The sequence below is a fragment of the Leuciscus leuciscus genome (genome assembly GCF_965113295.1).
Source record: "Leuciscus leuciscus genome assembly, chromosome: 18".
Lineage (NCBI taxonomy): Eukaryota > Metazoa > Chordata > Actinopteri > Cypriniformes > Leuciscidae > Leuciscus > Leuciscus leuciscus.
Genome location: NC_138742.1, coordinates 27,671,211 through 27,684,156, shown reverse-complemented (window position 1 = coordinate 27,684,156; position 12,946 = coordinate 27,671,211). Strand labels below are relative to the sequence as shown.

Genomic DNA, 12,946 nt, shown 5'->3' with positions numbered 1-12,946 from the left:
TGGATTTGACTTTTGGCATTGCCTAATAGTCTTCATAAACGTATGGTTTGTAGTTCGTGAAATGTACTAGATTTCTTTGTTGCCAGTTGCTTGCCATTGTATCGAAATCCAAATCTGCGAAGTCTTCTCATAATATCCTTGACAGTAGTGCTCTGTTGTTGAGAGCTGTGATGGGAAGATTTTCAGTTAATCTTTGTTTAATTTTGATCTATTCTTCAAATAAAGCTATCGTATGGTTTCATAAGACTTAATATAGCACTCATGTCAGTATGAATGCTACAAATTTTTTTAAACTTGAAGTGAACCCCGGGTATTACTTGTATGGCCTAATATAACGTAAATGATGTCTCTTACTGAAATATGTATTCGAAAACCCATGAAAGATTTAAGTTATTTAAAAAATCTAAATTGTTTTATATTATTTTGGACAATGGGGGGGGCGGCGCCATTTTAGGTGTGCAGTGCATTCTGCGTCGATGACGTCAAATGGTTGCGCTCGGTGAGCTACTGACTTATTCCTGTTGCTGTTTTTACCGCAAAAAAATAAAATAAAAATAAAAATATTGATACGATGCCTCATTGTGTGGCTTTTGGTTGTAATTTTCAGTCGAAGGGCAACAAGAGAAGCGATGTAAGTCTTCACTGCTTTCCTAGCGATAAGAAGAGGAGAAAAGAACAGGAAGAAACCTTTGGATGAATAAAACTTCCTAAAGACTTGCGTCTTTGTTCTCTCCACTTTAGCCCTGATGCATCTGAGGCTTTTAGTAGACCACAACTACTGAAAGAGCTTACAGGTCGCGATGGATATAAGCGTATATAATAATAATAATTAATAATTTGTTACATTTATATAGCGCTTTTCTAAGTACTCAAAGCGCTTTACATGAAAGGGGGAATCTCCTCAACCACCACCAATGTGCAGCATCCACCTGGATGATGTGACGGCAACTTAAACCATAAGTATATAAGCTTAAACCAAATGCCATAACATCGATTTTTCCACACAATGAGTTAAACGCCCCCGGATATCGAGTGAAATCTGCGCTGAGCAGCGGCAGAGGATAAGAAATGCTAGATGCCATTCTGGAAACATGTTAAAATGCCGCCGCAGCCACTGAAGGAGAAAGTTCAAGCTTATTTGCGGACCTGGTGATACCGACCCTAAATATAATGTGTATATAATGTGTGTGTTTGTGTTTCATCAGCTATCACCCACTGAAAAAAAAAAAAAAAAATACCCCTAGAGCACAAGCCAATCAATGAGAGTCTTGTCCATGTTAAGCAAAAACATTTTTATATCGTTCATCACTGCACTAGTGCAAGAGTTTGGTCATATTGTAAAACCCCAAACAATGCGTCTCATTCTTGGAGTCTCAGCATTGAGAAGGATGTTCTTGTGGCAGTATCTGGCCTGAGGCAAAGACCGCCACACAAGTCAAGCAAAGATGAGACCATGAAGACAAATCTTTGTTAGTTGCCTTTTGCCCTCTCAATTGCTAAATTTGATTGAGAAACTTTCAGCTGCAGGAACTGGTTTGTTATTGAACTTTAGATCTGCCACTTTATTGGGCACATAATCCATTGTTTCATTTAATGTAATTAGTGTAAATAGTAAGAATGTGGTTACTATGTAATGTAAATAGTAACGTTCGAACAGGAAATGCATAGTTTACTCATCTTTATGTGATTCCAAACTTGCACAAGTTTAGCAGAGTATCTGAGCTGATATTTTTCCATACATTGAAACTGTCAAGCACCAAAAATAACCCCCAAAAATTATAATATCTAATTTGTTAACAATAAAATATGGCATGTGAAGTAGTGTTTCTCCAGGCTCGATGTCAGTGACAAGACAACATTGTGCGTGCTATTGTCATCAAACCCGACGAGACATCTCTTAATGTGTATTTGCAAATTTGGAGATGTGCAGATGAGTCATATCGGCAGTCGGCTACACTTATTCTAAGTAAATAATAACAGATTTTTCCTTTTTTTAAAGGACTGATTTTACATTCAAAGTCCAAGTTCTTACAATAACCTTTAAGTAATCTTAAAAAACCTTTAACTCTCAATGTCACTTTGTAATTAAGCTTTATTAGCACTACAGACATTAAACCACATGGTTAATGGTATCATTTGGACTCAAGTGGTTTCATTCTTAAGGTCTCGTGATTGTTTATGGATCCCATTCAAATGTATGCATATGTAGCATAACACATAGATTTCCTTTGAATAGATAGATATATAGAGACATATATACATAGATAGTCCTTTGAATGTGCTCCACTTCATTCTCGCCTTAGGGTCGAATTTTTATAGCTTTATGGTTGAAACTTGACATCCACAACCTCCTTAACTTCCAGCCTATCCCCTCAGGCCATGCTGAGAACAGTCCCCTCTTATTTAAAGGAAAGCCTGCTACTACCCCAACATACATTACGATTTAAATGTTTGGGGACGGTCAGATAAATGGAGGCACTTATACTCGCCGTTGAACTATTCTTTGAAACGACGGGGCGACTCTGAGTAAATTGTCTTCTAAACCATCCAGCATCATTGAGAAGAAGTCAGGTACTCAAAACTTGTAACTTAAGCCTTAAAACTTAAAAATGCTGCCTCCGAGGTCGGAAGGCATGAAGGCACGTACAAATCCAAAGTTAGCTTCACTTCCTGTCTCCTAAGATGCCTTCATCTGATACATTTTTGAATATCCCACAATCCTCTGCTTTCATTCTGTGACAGTTGAGCTAAAAAATAATGATGTCGTCTGAAAGTTGCTGGTCAGTTTGTGTGTAAATGTACGTATTTGACCAATGTTTTCCACTTTTGGTGATATATATTGTGAGAAATTAGTATTGTAGTAATTAAACATTTGCTTGGTTATCACCAAAGCTCTCTCTATTTTGCTATAGATCAGTAAAATGTTACACTTTTTCATGAGGTACCTTTGAGCGCAAACGCTGCCCACAAAGTCATTGTCTGATAGGTCAGCGGGGTAACAAGACAATGTGATGACGTAATGTTTCCGCATGCACCACATTCGTGCTTGTTCAGATGCAGCGAGTATAAACCAGGCTACTCTCCATCTGGCGCACAGACGTGAATGCGCTCGACATGTGCAGTTTTTTATACCCTTCCAGAAACCAGAAGGGCAGCGCTGAGTCGTGTCATTTACAGGACATTCGCTCGCAAGGATAGAACAAGAAAAGTAGCGGATCTGCCATTGCATGCAAAGTTTAGAACAAGAACCCAAACAAAACCGATGAAGAAGGATATCACTTTTGCCTTGATAACCAATCACATTACAGCCTTGACGTCATTAAATTTCATTTAGAGTTGTGCGACAGATAGATCAATCCAAAACAAACGTTTAATGGCAAACATGTTGAAGATTAGCCGATGGGCTGTCGATTCATTAAATGATAAGCTATTTCCTCACAAAAGCGGTTTATTCAGTGGAGTGAAGCCTCTCCTCTTTTGACATCCATTAAAAAATGGCCTCTTGTCTCCTTCACTGCGCACCACAGTGTTAGCCGGTGTTACGCTTTTTCCGGCTAAGGTTACAGGTTTGCCTTCAAGTGGCTTCGTGTGGACGGCCGAAGTATACTTTGGGCTTTAGAATTCATGCATTATGTTACATTAGCCCCTTTCACACTTCAATCCCGATAAATTACCCTAAAATTACCAGAATTACTTTACCAGTAAATACACTGTTCACACAAGCAACGGCATCCCGGCTTTTTACCGGTAAGAGACCATTCGCACATCAGCACTAAAATACCGGTAAATTCTGTGATGTCAGTCATCAGAAATGATCTTTAAACGCTGTGCCGTTGTCTTCATGAGGAGAAGCGCTTTAGTTTCACTCTGTTCAATTTGACAAATTTTTTTGACGTCTGAGTGAAAGGCATATGATCCAACAGAACGCGTTTTTGCTCTTGAAAACACGAGACGTACATAATAGTATCCAACTGCAGATCCGCAGCGCTGATGAAAGGAAAAGAAGGCTGGGTCTCGAGCACGAAACACTGAAAAAGCTGCGAGACGTTGCCAAACGGTCAAAGATTCCTACGCATATTTACATAGAAAAACTATTAAAAAGAGTAAACACGTCATCTTCATAAGAACTTGATTGGCCTAATACCTGGTTCAGATTACACAAATTTTTTGTCTGTTACGATAGTCACTGTGTCAGATTACGCGATTTTGACTCCTAAAATCTTGTCGTGTCTGGACAAGAAACATGTTAGACTACACGTTGCTTTCCGACCAGTCATCGTGTGCCGTCTCACACGCACACATTCACTCGCACATATACACACGCTCTCTCTCTCTCTCTCTCTCTCTCTCTCTCTCTCTCTCTCTCTCTCTCTCTCTCTCTCTCACACAAACACACACACACGCTCACACACACACTCACGCACACACACTCACTCGCACACATACTCGCTCACTAACTCACTTGCGCACAACACACACACGCACGCACACACACTCACTCACTCACACACATACTCGCTCACTAACTCACTCGTGCACACACACACACACACACACACACACACACACACACACACACACACACACACACACTCACTCACTCACTCTTGACGCAACCTGTCATGGAGGACCGAAAACAATTTAACATCTTTTTATGTTCCCTACGTCAAACGGATCGTGCCAAAATCGGGCTAAAATCGTGTAATCTGAACCAGGCATACAGCAGACTTCTTACGTCAGCGTGTCCTGACCTCGTATACGATCATACCGCTAATCTTCATGATGCGTTCACACAGTGCTCATTACTGGTAATTTACTGGTAATGTTACAACTTCCCTTACAAAAAAGGATCCCTTCCCAGTATTTTTGAAAAGTTCTTGTTCACACATGATCTCTTACCGGTAATTTACCAGTGAAGACTGTATGTGTGAAAGGGACTATTGTTAAACAAATAGTTAAGCATCTAGATTTTGCCAGTTCCAAACTCACCACCACAATGCTACGTTGTTCTGAATGATTTTCATTACAAGGTCTTCTGGGCAGTTTTGCTATGTGTTTACTAATGGGTTTGGGTCGATTTAAGCACATTGCTTTGTGGCCACTAGTGATTTGAGTGGTTGCTAGGTGGTCTCTGACTGTCCCAATTAAGACTGACACACTTAACGATTGGCTGAAACATTCGAAGACTGAACTGAACACACTAACAGACTGTTTCCAAAAACTGGAGCAGATTTTAAACACCAACTGAACGCAACTGTCTCTGACTCGGCACGTTTGGGCATGATCAGTCGTAAGTATCAAATTACATTCATAATCGGCCTAACAGTCATTAAGTGTGTCCCCGGCTTAAGTCTCTATGATATTCTGATTTCTAGATAAATTTGTTGAATCATAAGTAAAATAAATGAAGGACTCAACAATAAGGACTGGCCGATGGCCCGGGGTCAGTGTAAACAGCGCTCGGGACAGTAGAGGGATCTGTCACTTACCCGATCGGGCCATTCGCCACAAAAGTTCATCATTAACACGTGTTTTTAAGTGCAAGAAGACGTGAACTCTATACTCACGGTTTGAGAAGTTTTGTGAAAGCCGCGTCTCAGAAAGCATGCAAATACTGAAATGGTTCGTCTTTCACATTTTCTTGCGCTTGAACCGACACCTTCACACACTATTTATTTTCATCACGCCTGGACATCTTTCAGTTTACAGACATTTCCTTCAACCCTAACACTTACATCAACACAATTTTAGAGTGAGTGTTGTTATTAACGTTCAGTTTAGTCATGCATACTTTACCATTCCTCAGAGAACAGCTGGAAATGTGACGGTTTAGCTGTCAAAGATAGATTGCACGTGTGTTTCGTCAGCCTTTCTGACGTTTATAGCGCTGAGATGTGAATTACCCCGCTCTGGCTTGAATTAGACAGGCAAAGACTCTCTTCTGTAAATAGGATGGAGGTGGGAGACGTTTGTTGCTCTGGATCTGCAGAAAGACTCCATTGTTTTAACCTGACGCTGACGTCAAAGTTGCTTCATAAAAAGCAGAAAGCCATATTTTGACAAAAAACAGCACAACGTCGGTAGTGTTTTGTTGCGTCTTGCACTAATTGTTCAACAGGCAAAACTAATCAGTTATTCGCCCCTTTTTAGGCACAACCATCTGCAATCATTATCGGTCAAGTCAATTTAGTAGATAGTAGCTTCAGTTGGTCAAACAGTGTTTGTTCAAGCTCAAGGATTCGTTCACAGCACATCGCTCTTTCTGGAGAACGTCATGCATAATGTGCCATTACTAAGCGTTCAGTGAACTGTGATTCTAACTCTTCCTCTCTCTCTCTCTCTCTCTCTGTGTCTTAAGGTTCAAACGCATCTTGAAAATCCCACTAAGTATCACATCCAGCAGGCTCAGAGGCAGCAGGTGAAGGCGTATCTGTCCACCACACTGGGAGGAAAGCTCGGGTCGCAGGCGTTGAGCTTGCCGTGTCCCAGCCAGGCCAGCGATCACGGGGGAATGCCTCCGGGGCCGGGCAACAGCGCCCCCAACAGTCCTATGGCCTTACTGACACTCAACCCCAACTGCGAGAAAGAGGTAACGACACCGTTTCAATTACTATAAAGAATACTGAAATATTTTACTTCAACCCTTTCTGAATATAATGGGTAACACTTTAGTTAACAGTAATTTCAACATTTACTAATACATTATTAAAATCAAAACTTGTATTTGCACTGTGAACTAACATGAACAAACAATGAACCGCTGTAGTTTTATTAAATAACGTTAGCAAATATTAATAAATACTGTAACAAATGTATTGTTCATGGTTAGTTCATGCTAGTTAATACTTTAACTATGGCTAACAGATGAAACCTTAATGTAAAGTGTTACCATATTATTTAATGGATGGGCAGGTTAACATTTATTAACTAACGTTAACAATGATTAATAAACTGAAAGAAATGTTATATTAACTTTATTATGATCAGAATTTGGCGTAAATAACGTGAAAGCTGGATCCATCCTGCCTTGTATCAGCGGTTCAGGCTGCTGGTGGTGTAATGGTGTGTAAGGTTTAATCTTGGCACACTTTGAGCTTCTCAGTACTAACTGAGCATCGATTAAACACCACAGTCTACCTGAGTATTGTTGCGGACCATGTCTATCCTTTTATGACCTGTTTATGTCTTTTTTATTTTGTTGATGAGAGTTGAAAACTCTTTGACTTTTGGTAAAACGCTTCATTCGTCACGGTCACTTTTTACCCAGCCGTCCAATCACAGTGGAGGAAGGGCGGGACAAATACCACACCGACCAGCCGTCCGCCTTGTTCAATGACTGATCAACAATGGAGAAGTTAATATTGCTGGTTACTGCATTTTTATGTTCAGTAATATTATTAATAACTTATACTGTTAACATATTACTGCCTGGCATTTTCCTTATCATAGTACCCAGCTGCTCCTCCAAAGCGCTCTCAAGTGCCACTAGCTGGACATTTTCAGAAGAGCGCCTAGCATTTTTTTGCTGGCTAAAAATGTTTTGGTGGACACACGATCATTTATATTTATTATTAGGCATAAGGCCCATTGGTCTCTTTTGCATTTATGCAATATACTGGAGTCAAACCTGAGAAGGAAGTCCAGAAGATTCCACAGCGCTCCTGGACACCTCATTTATGCAGTTGTAACTCATGGGCGGGATTATGCTAATTGTGGATGAGCGTTCACACGCGCCATATTTACGAATGATTGGAATTCTCTAACATACACACGTTTAGGCTAACTATCAAATCGGATGAAACATGATAAATATGTGATTTGAACCCTTGAATAATTCTTTACATTTTCCATTTCCTTTTCCTTTTAAATTTGTGGTGACATATTTTCCCGAGGTTCTGTCAGGGTTTAAGATGAGATGTCGGGATCCTGAGACAGGAAACCTATAAACAAGCCTAGACAGAGGTGACAGGATCCTGACCGGTTCACGTGACAAACTCACAAATCCATCAACATCTGGAAATGATGTATAAATAGATAGTGATATCATGAAGATGTTAATCAATAAAACTGATTTCAGTGAAGGAGCAAAGCCAACAGCTCTGTGAAGTGTCTCTGAAACAGCTGGTGTGGACTGCGTCACTGCTCACGGTGTGATCGAGAGAGAGGGAGCGCTAAAATATGTGTTAATAGATTAGAGAGAGCTTGGCACTGGCAGGTTGAGTGGCTCTGGGATGTGCTTCAGTACATCGGATTCATCCGAGTGATTTTCAGCATAGGAAATGGATGGATTTGAACTGTTGTGTTATTTCCAGCACACTAGATACTTCACAATGTTACACTGGACCTCAGCGGATGACCTCTGACAGCTGTTGACCTGATTGCCTTTGATTTCTCTCAGATGGATGATGTCATTGATGACATAATAAGTCTGGAATCCAGTTACAATGATGATATCATGGGACTCTCCTTGGACCCCGGACTTCAGATGGCCAACACGGTAGATAAATCTTTTACTTTTTTTCTATAACCTTACTTATTCGTTTTTACATCTTCAGCTCTTGTAAATACTAATGTGAGTATGTGGAAGGACATCAAGATTTTGTGTAATAGTGCTGATGGATTGATGCACAAACACATGGATTGTGTTTTTAAGAGCCCTATAAAACAGTAGTGATACAATTATTTATTTTATTTTATGTAAATAATACAATGAAATATGTATTTATTTTTTTGCTTTGTTAATAGTGAGAATTGGACCCTAAACTAAAGTGTGACCTGAATTTATTTATTTATTTTTTGCCTAAAATAGTAGTAATATAAAAGTAATGCATGTTTTTATTTAATTTTGCCTGCAAAAAGCAATTCATATAATAAAATATTTATTTAATTTGATCTTATTAAAATTTTATTTTGCCTAAAAAAAAAAATAGCAGTAATATAATAGTAATAAGTATGCATTTATTCAATTTAGCCTGCAAAGAAACAGTTAATATAATGAAATATTTATTATTTTATTTTGTTTTATTTTACTTTTAATTATTTTGCTTGCAAAAAAAGTAAACTGTTAATATAATAAATAAAAAAAATCATTGTATATTATTTTGCCTCCAAAAAAATAGTAGTAATATAATAGTAATACATATGTATTCATTTAATTTTGCTTGCAAAAATTTGTTAATATAATAAAATATTTGTACTTTTATTTCTAATTTGATTTTGCCTCCAAAAAACAAAATTTACGACATCTACCTGTAGGGGCGAACAGTGCTAACCAGCCAAACCCTGATCTCTTGCTCCAAAAGTTACTCAAGTATGTATTCAAATTAGCAGTGAATTTCATGAGACTTTTTCTCTTTCTGTCTTCTCACACAATCAGAGCTGTTGTTGGTGTCGGTATTGTAGAAAGTAGTGTGATCCAGCTGTCATCACCTGGTCTAATGTCTGTCAATGAAATAGTGAAGTATAGTGATGAACATTCTATCATTTACTCACTCTCATGTCCTTCCAAACCCATAGGACTTTTTTGTAGTTCAAGCTGTTTTTTTCCACGCAAATGACAGTTAAGGCGAGACACTACAGGTGAATAGGGTAAAATGTTTAACTAGCAGATATCACCATGAAACTTTCCCAGTTGATTGCCTACATTAAGATGAGAAAAAAAAATGTATTACAAGTTTTCTGTAAGTTAATGTTTAAATATGCAAATTAGGCAATATCTAATTAAATATGCACTAATTTGCATACATTTAAAAAAACGAAATCTGAGTATTGGATAAAGCCAGGTTAAAAAAATATTTGTTCATTGTGTTCACATATTAGATGGGAAAAAAATTACTGAGGGATTTATGGATATTTACTTTTGTTATCCTGTAAATCAGAATATACTGTCAATAGCCTTAAAAAAAAAGATTTTCGCCATGTTTTTTGGAATAAAATGTTATATAAATCAGGCTAGGAATAATATATTTACAAATCCCTCTGTAAATGTCTTCATAATATAACTAGGTACAAGACTGGAAAGTTTGGTGTATATAGAGGTGCTACTGAAGTGGAGATTTCGGACTTGGAGTATGAGAGTAAAAGTCATTTTGAGAAAACGGGCTTTAAAGATTTATCATCAGCCAATGAGATTGCGCATTCAGCCCTTTTACTTTCACGATTGGTTGCTGATAAAAAGGAAATGACCATATTTGGATCCGACAGCATTGTACAGGAGAGAGAGAGAGCTTTCCAGCGGTGCCTGTGATGACAGGGAGCAGACAGAGATTGCGGATCGGCGGGATGATTTACAACGACAACCTTTGTTGAATTTATTGCGAAATCTACTGACGCAAACAGACAAAGTGTAGGAAAATAAAGACCTAAATGTGTATTTCTGACTTTTTTTCACCACAGTCTGAAAGAAGACATGTTATTGAAGACAAATATCCAAAAATATCAAAATTGACCAGTAAAAAAAAACGATGTTTTTGCCTGCCGTGTCTCGCCTTAATGGGGATTGAGAATGGCAAGCTTCAAAAAGGACAAGAAGAGTCTTGTGAAGCCATTGTGAAGCTTCACAATATGATACACTTCAGTAAAATGAGACTATGATATGTATATGGTTTTGTGTTTCTAGATTCCTGTGTCGGGGAACCTCTTGGACCTGTACAGTAACCCAGGGATGCCTCCTCCTGGACTCTCTATTAGTAACTCGTGCCCTGCTAACCTGCCCAACATTAAAAGGGAATTCTCCGGTAAGTGTCGTTTATTTTAACATCGGATGAGTCGGTTAATGCCATTCTGTAGAGTCGATATTTTGACGATGTGCTGGGTTGTGTTTCACCTGTTAATGTGAATGATGATAAGACTTATGCTCGTATACTTCACAGTTACTCCATCTCCAGCGATGATGCACATGATGGACAAGCCCAGCTCCTGTAGCAACTTTGAGAACTATCAAAGGCCTGAAGGGTTTCCTGTGGGTACGTTCAAAGATTCCTCTCCTTTCCTGCATGACTGTGTCCTCTCTGAAACTTAGTAACAATTTAATGGATTTGATTTACACATGAACATGCTCATATAGGTACATAAGGGGCCCTATTTTAACGATCTGAAACGCAAGTATCAAGCGTGAAACGCAAGTAACTTTGTGGGCGGGTCTTGGGCGCTGTTGCTATTATACCACCGGGATAAATGACTCTTGCGCCCGAAGCAAATCTAAAATGGGTTGGTCTGAAGTATCTTCATAGGTGTGGTTTGGGCGTAACGTGAAATAAACCAATCAGAGCGACATCTCACTTTCCCTTTAAGAGCAGGCGCGCTTGTTCCATGGCGGATTCCTATTATAACGGCGGATTTGCCAGGCGCACGGCAGGAGTGGTTCACAGCCGAGGAGACCGACCATCTCGTCAGGGCCGTAAAACACAGAGAAGTGACATTGTATGGGGATGGAGAAACCCACCCAAATTAGCTTCGGTTAAACAGGCGTATGATAATTTGGGTAAATGTGTAAGCTAGATTTATGCCTATTTTTTCACATCTTCATGGACACAACAATGATTTCCCTCGTGTGTTAATATTGTTCCTTGTAATAATGTATGGTTTTCTAAAAATGAGAACTGCTGCGTCTGTGTGTAGATGAGAGAATCAAAGTGCATGCGTGTTGTGCACACACTACGCTACATTATGGCCAAGCATGCGCCCTTAAAATAGCAATGGAATTGTTTTCTAAACCTGCAAAATAGCACCAGGGAACGTTTGCGCCGGAACATGCCTCCTCTTCTCGCTGAACCGCCCCCGGGAGCGCAAGTTCATTTCCTAATTTACCGACGTGCGTCTGTGGAGGGAAAAGTCCGCTGTGCGCGGGTGCAAAATAGGAACGATACATGCGTCGGTGTACAAAGTCAATTGCGCTGGGTGCAAGATAGGGGCCAAGATGTGTCAAATTAAATGTGTGTGTATATATATTTAATTACATGATCGAATCTAATTAATTACATGATATGCCAATTAAATAATCACACATTAAATTTGGCTGAGAAATTACCCCCAAAAGATCATTTAAAGTCATTATTGTTTTAAATGAGAAAAGCATCAAATATTTGATTCATCAATTAATTTATTACACATAAACTTTTAGGCAACAACAGCCATGATTTTGAATTGGTATTTAGATATATTTACAGACAAAACAGTTTTGGTTACCAACATTATAAATATCTTCTATGTTTCGCAAAAGAAAGAAAGTTTCGCAAAAGAAAGAAAGTCATACAGGTTTGAAATGACATGAGGATGAGTAAATGTAAATAAACCATTTTCATTTCAACTATCCCCAAAATATGACTTTTTTTAAAAATGAAGTGATACTCTAAATAAGAAAGTAAAACTGCCAGTAGGCGGGTGGCGGTAAATGTCTAAATGAGTAAGTCATTGAATCATTCATTTGATTCGTTCAGGAATGAAGTAAATGGCTCTCTTTATGAATGGGTCATTAAATCAGTGGTTCACCTGATTGATTTGCTGAAAACACTGATTGATTCATAAAGCTCTGGCTTTACAGGTGGTATTTTTGTTGGAAAAATTAAGCAAAAACTGGCAATATTGTGACTTATGACTCGTTTCCACCAGCGGTACGGTACAGTGCGATTCGGGACGGTAAACCCTGATCCGGCTTGCGTTTCCACCGCCAACAGTACCATTACTTGATAGGCATGGTGTATGCCGGAAAGTAGCGACCGACGTCATTCTAGCGCGAAGAAGAAACCCTTTAGCTCCACCCTTTAGGTACTGGACTACTGTGATAGGCACCCCAAAGGAAGGGTCCCAAAAAAGTGGTACGGTTAGGTATTTTGGTACCATTCCCAACTTCTGACAATGGAAACGGAAATGATTGCGTACCGTACTGTACTGTACCGTTCCGCTCGGTGGAAACGAGCCGTAAAATATATCACAATATTGACTTCTT

At 39.0% G+C, this 12,946-nt stretch overlaps 1 protein-coding gene across 5 annotated transcripts in view; it reads left to right on the top strand.

Annotated features, from left to right (window-relative positions):
• Window positions 1-12,946, top strand: part of mitfb (melanocyte inducing transcription factor b) — a 68,906-nt gene that overhangs the window by 44,779 nt on the left and 11,181 nt on the right. For all 5 annotated transcript variants that reach the window (XR_014199685.1, XM_082145155.1, XM_082145153.1 and 2 more), the window contains exons 3-6: window positions 6,359-6,589; window positions 8,399-8,497; window positions 10,619-10,736; window positions 10,872-10,964. Coding sequence is in view for 4 of the 5 variants with exons in the window: in XM_082145155.1 (XP_082001281.1) it covers window positions 6,359-6,589; window positions 8,399-8,497; window positions 10,619-10,736; window positions 10,872-10,964 (541 nt within the window). In the remaining variant the exon portion in view is untranslated. The remainder of the gene's footprint in view (window positions 1-6,358; window positions 6,590-8,398; window positions 8,498-10,618; window positions 10,737-10,871; window positions 10,965-12,946) is intronic.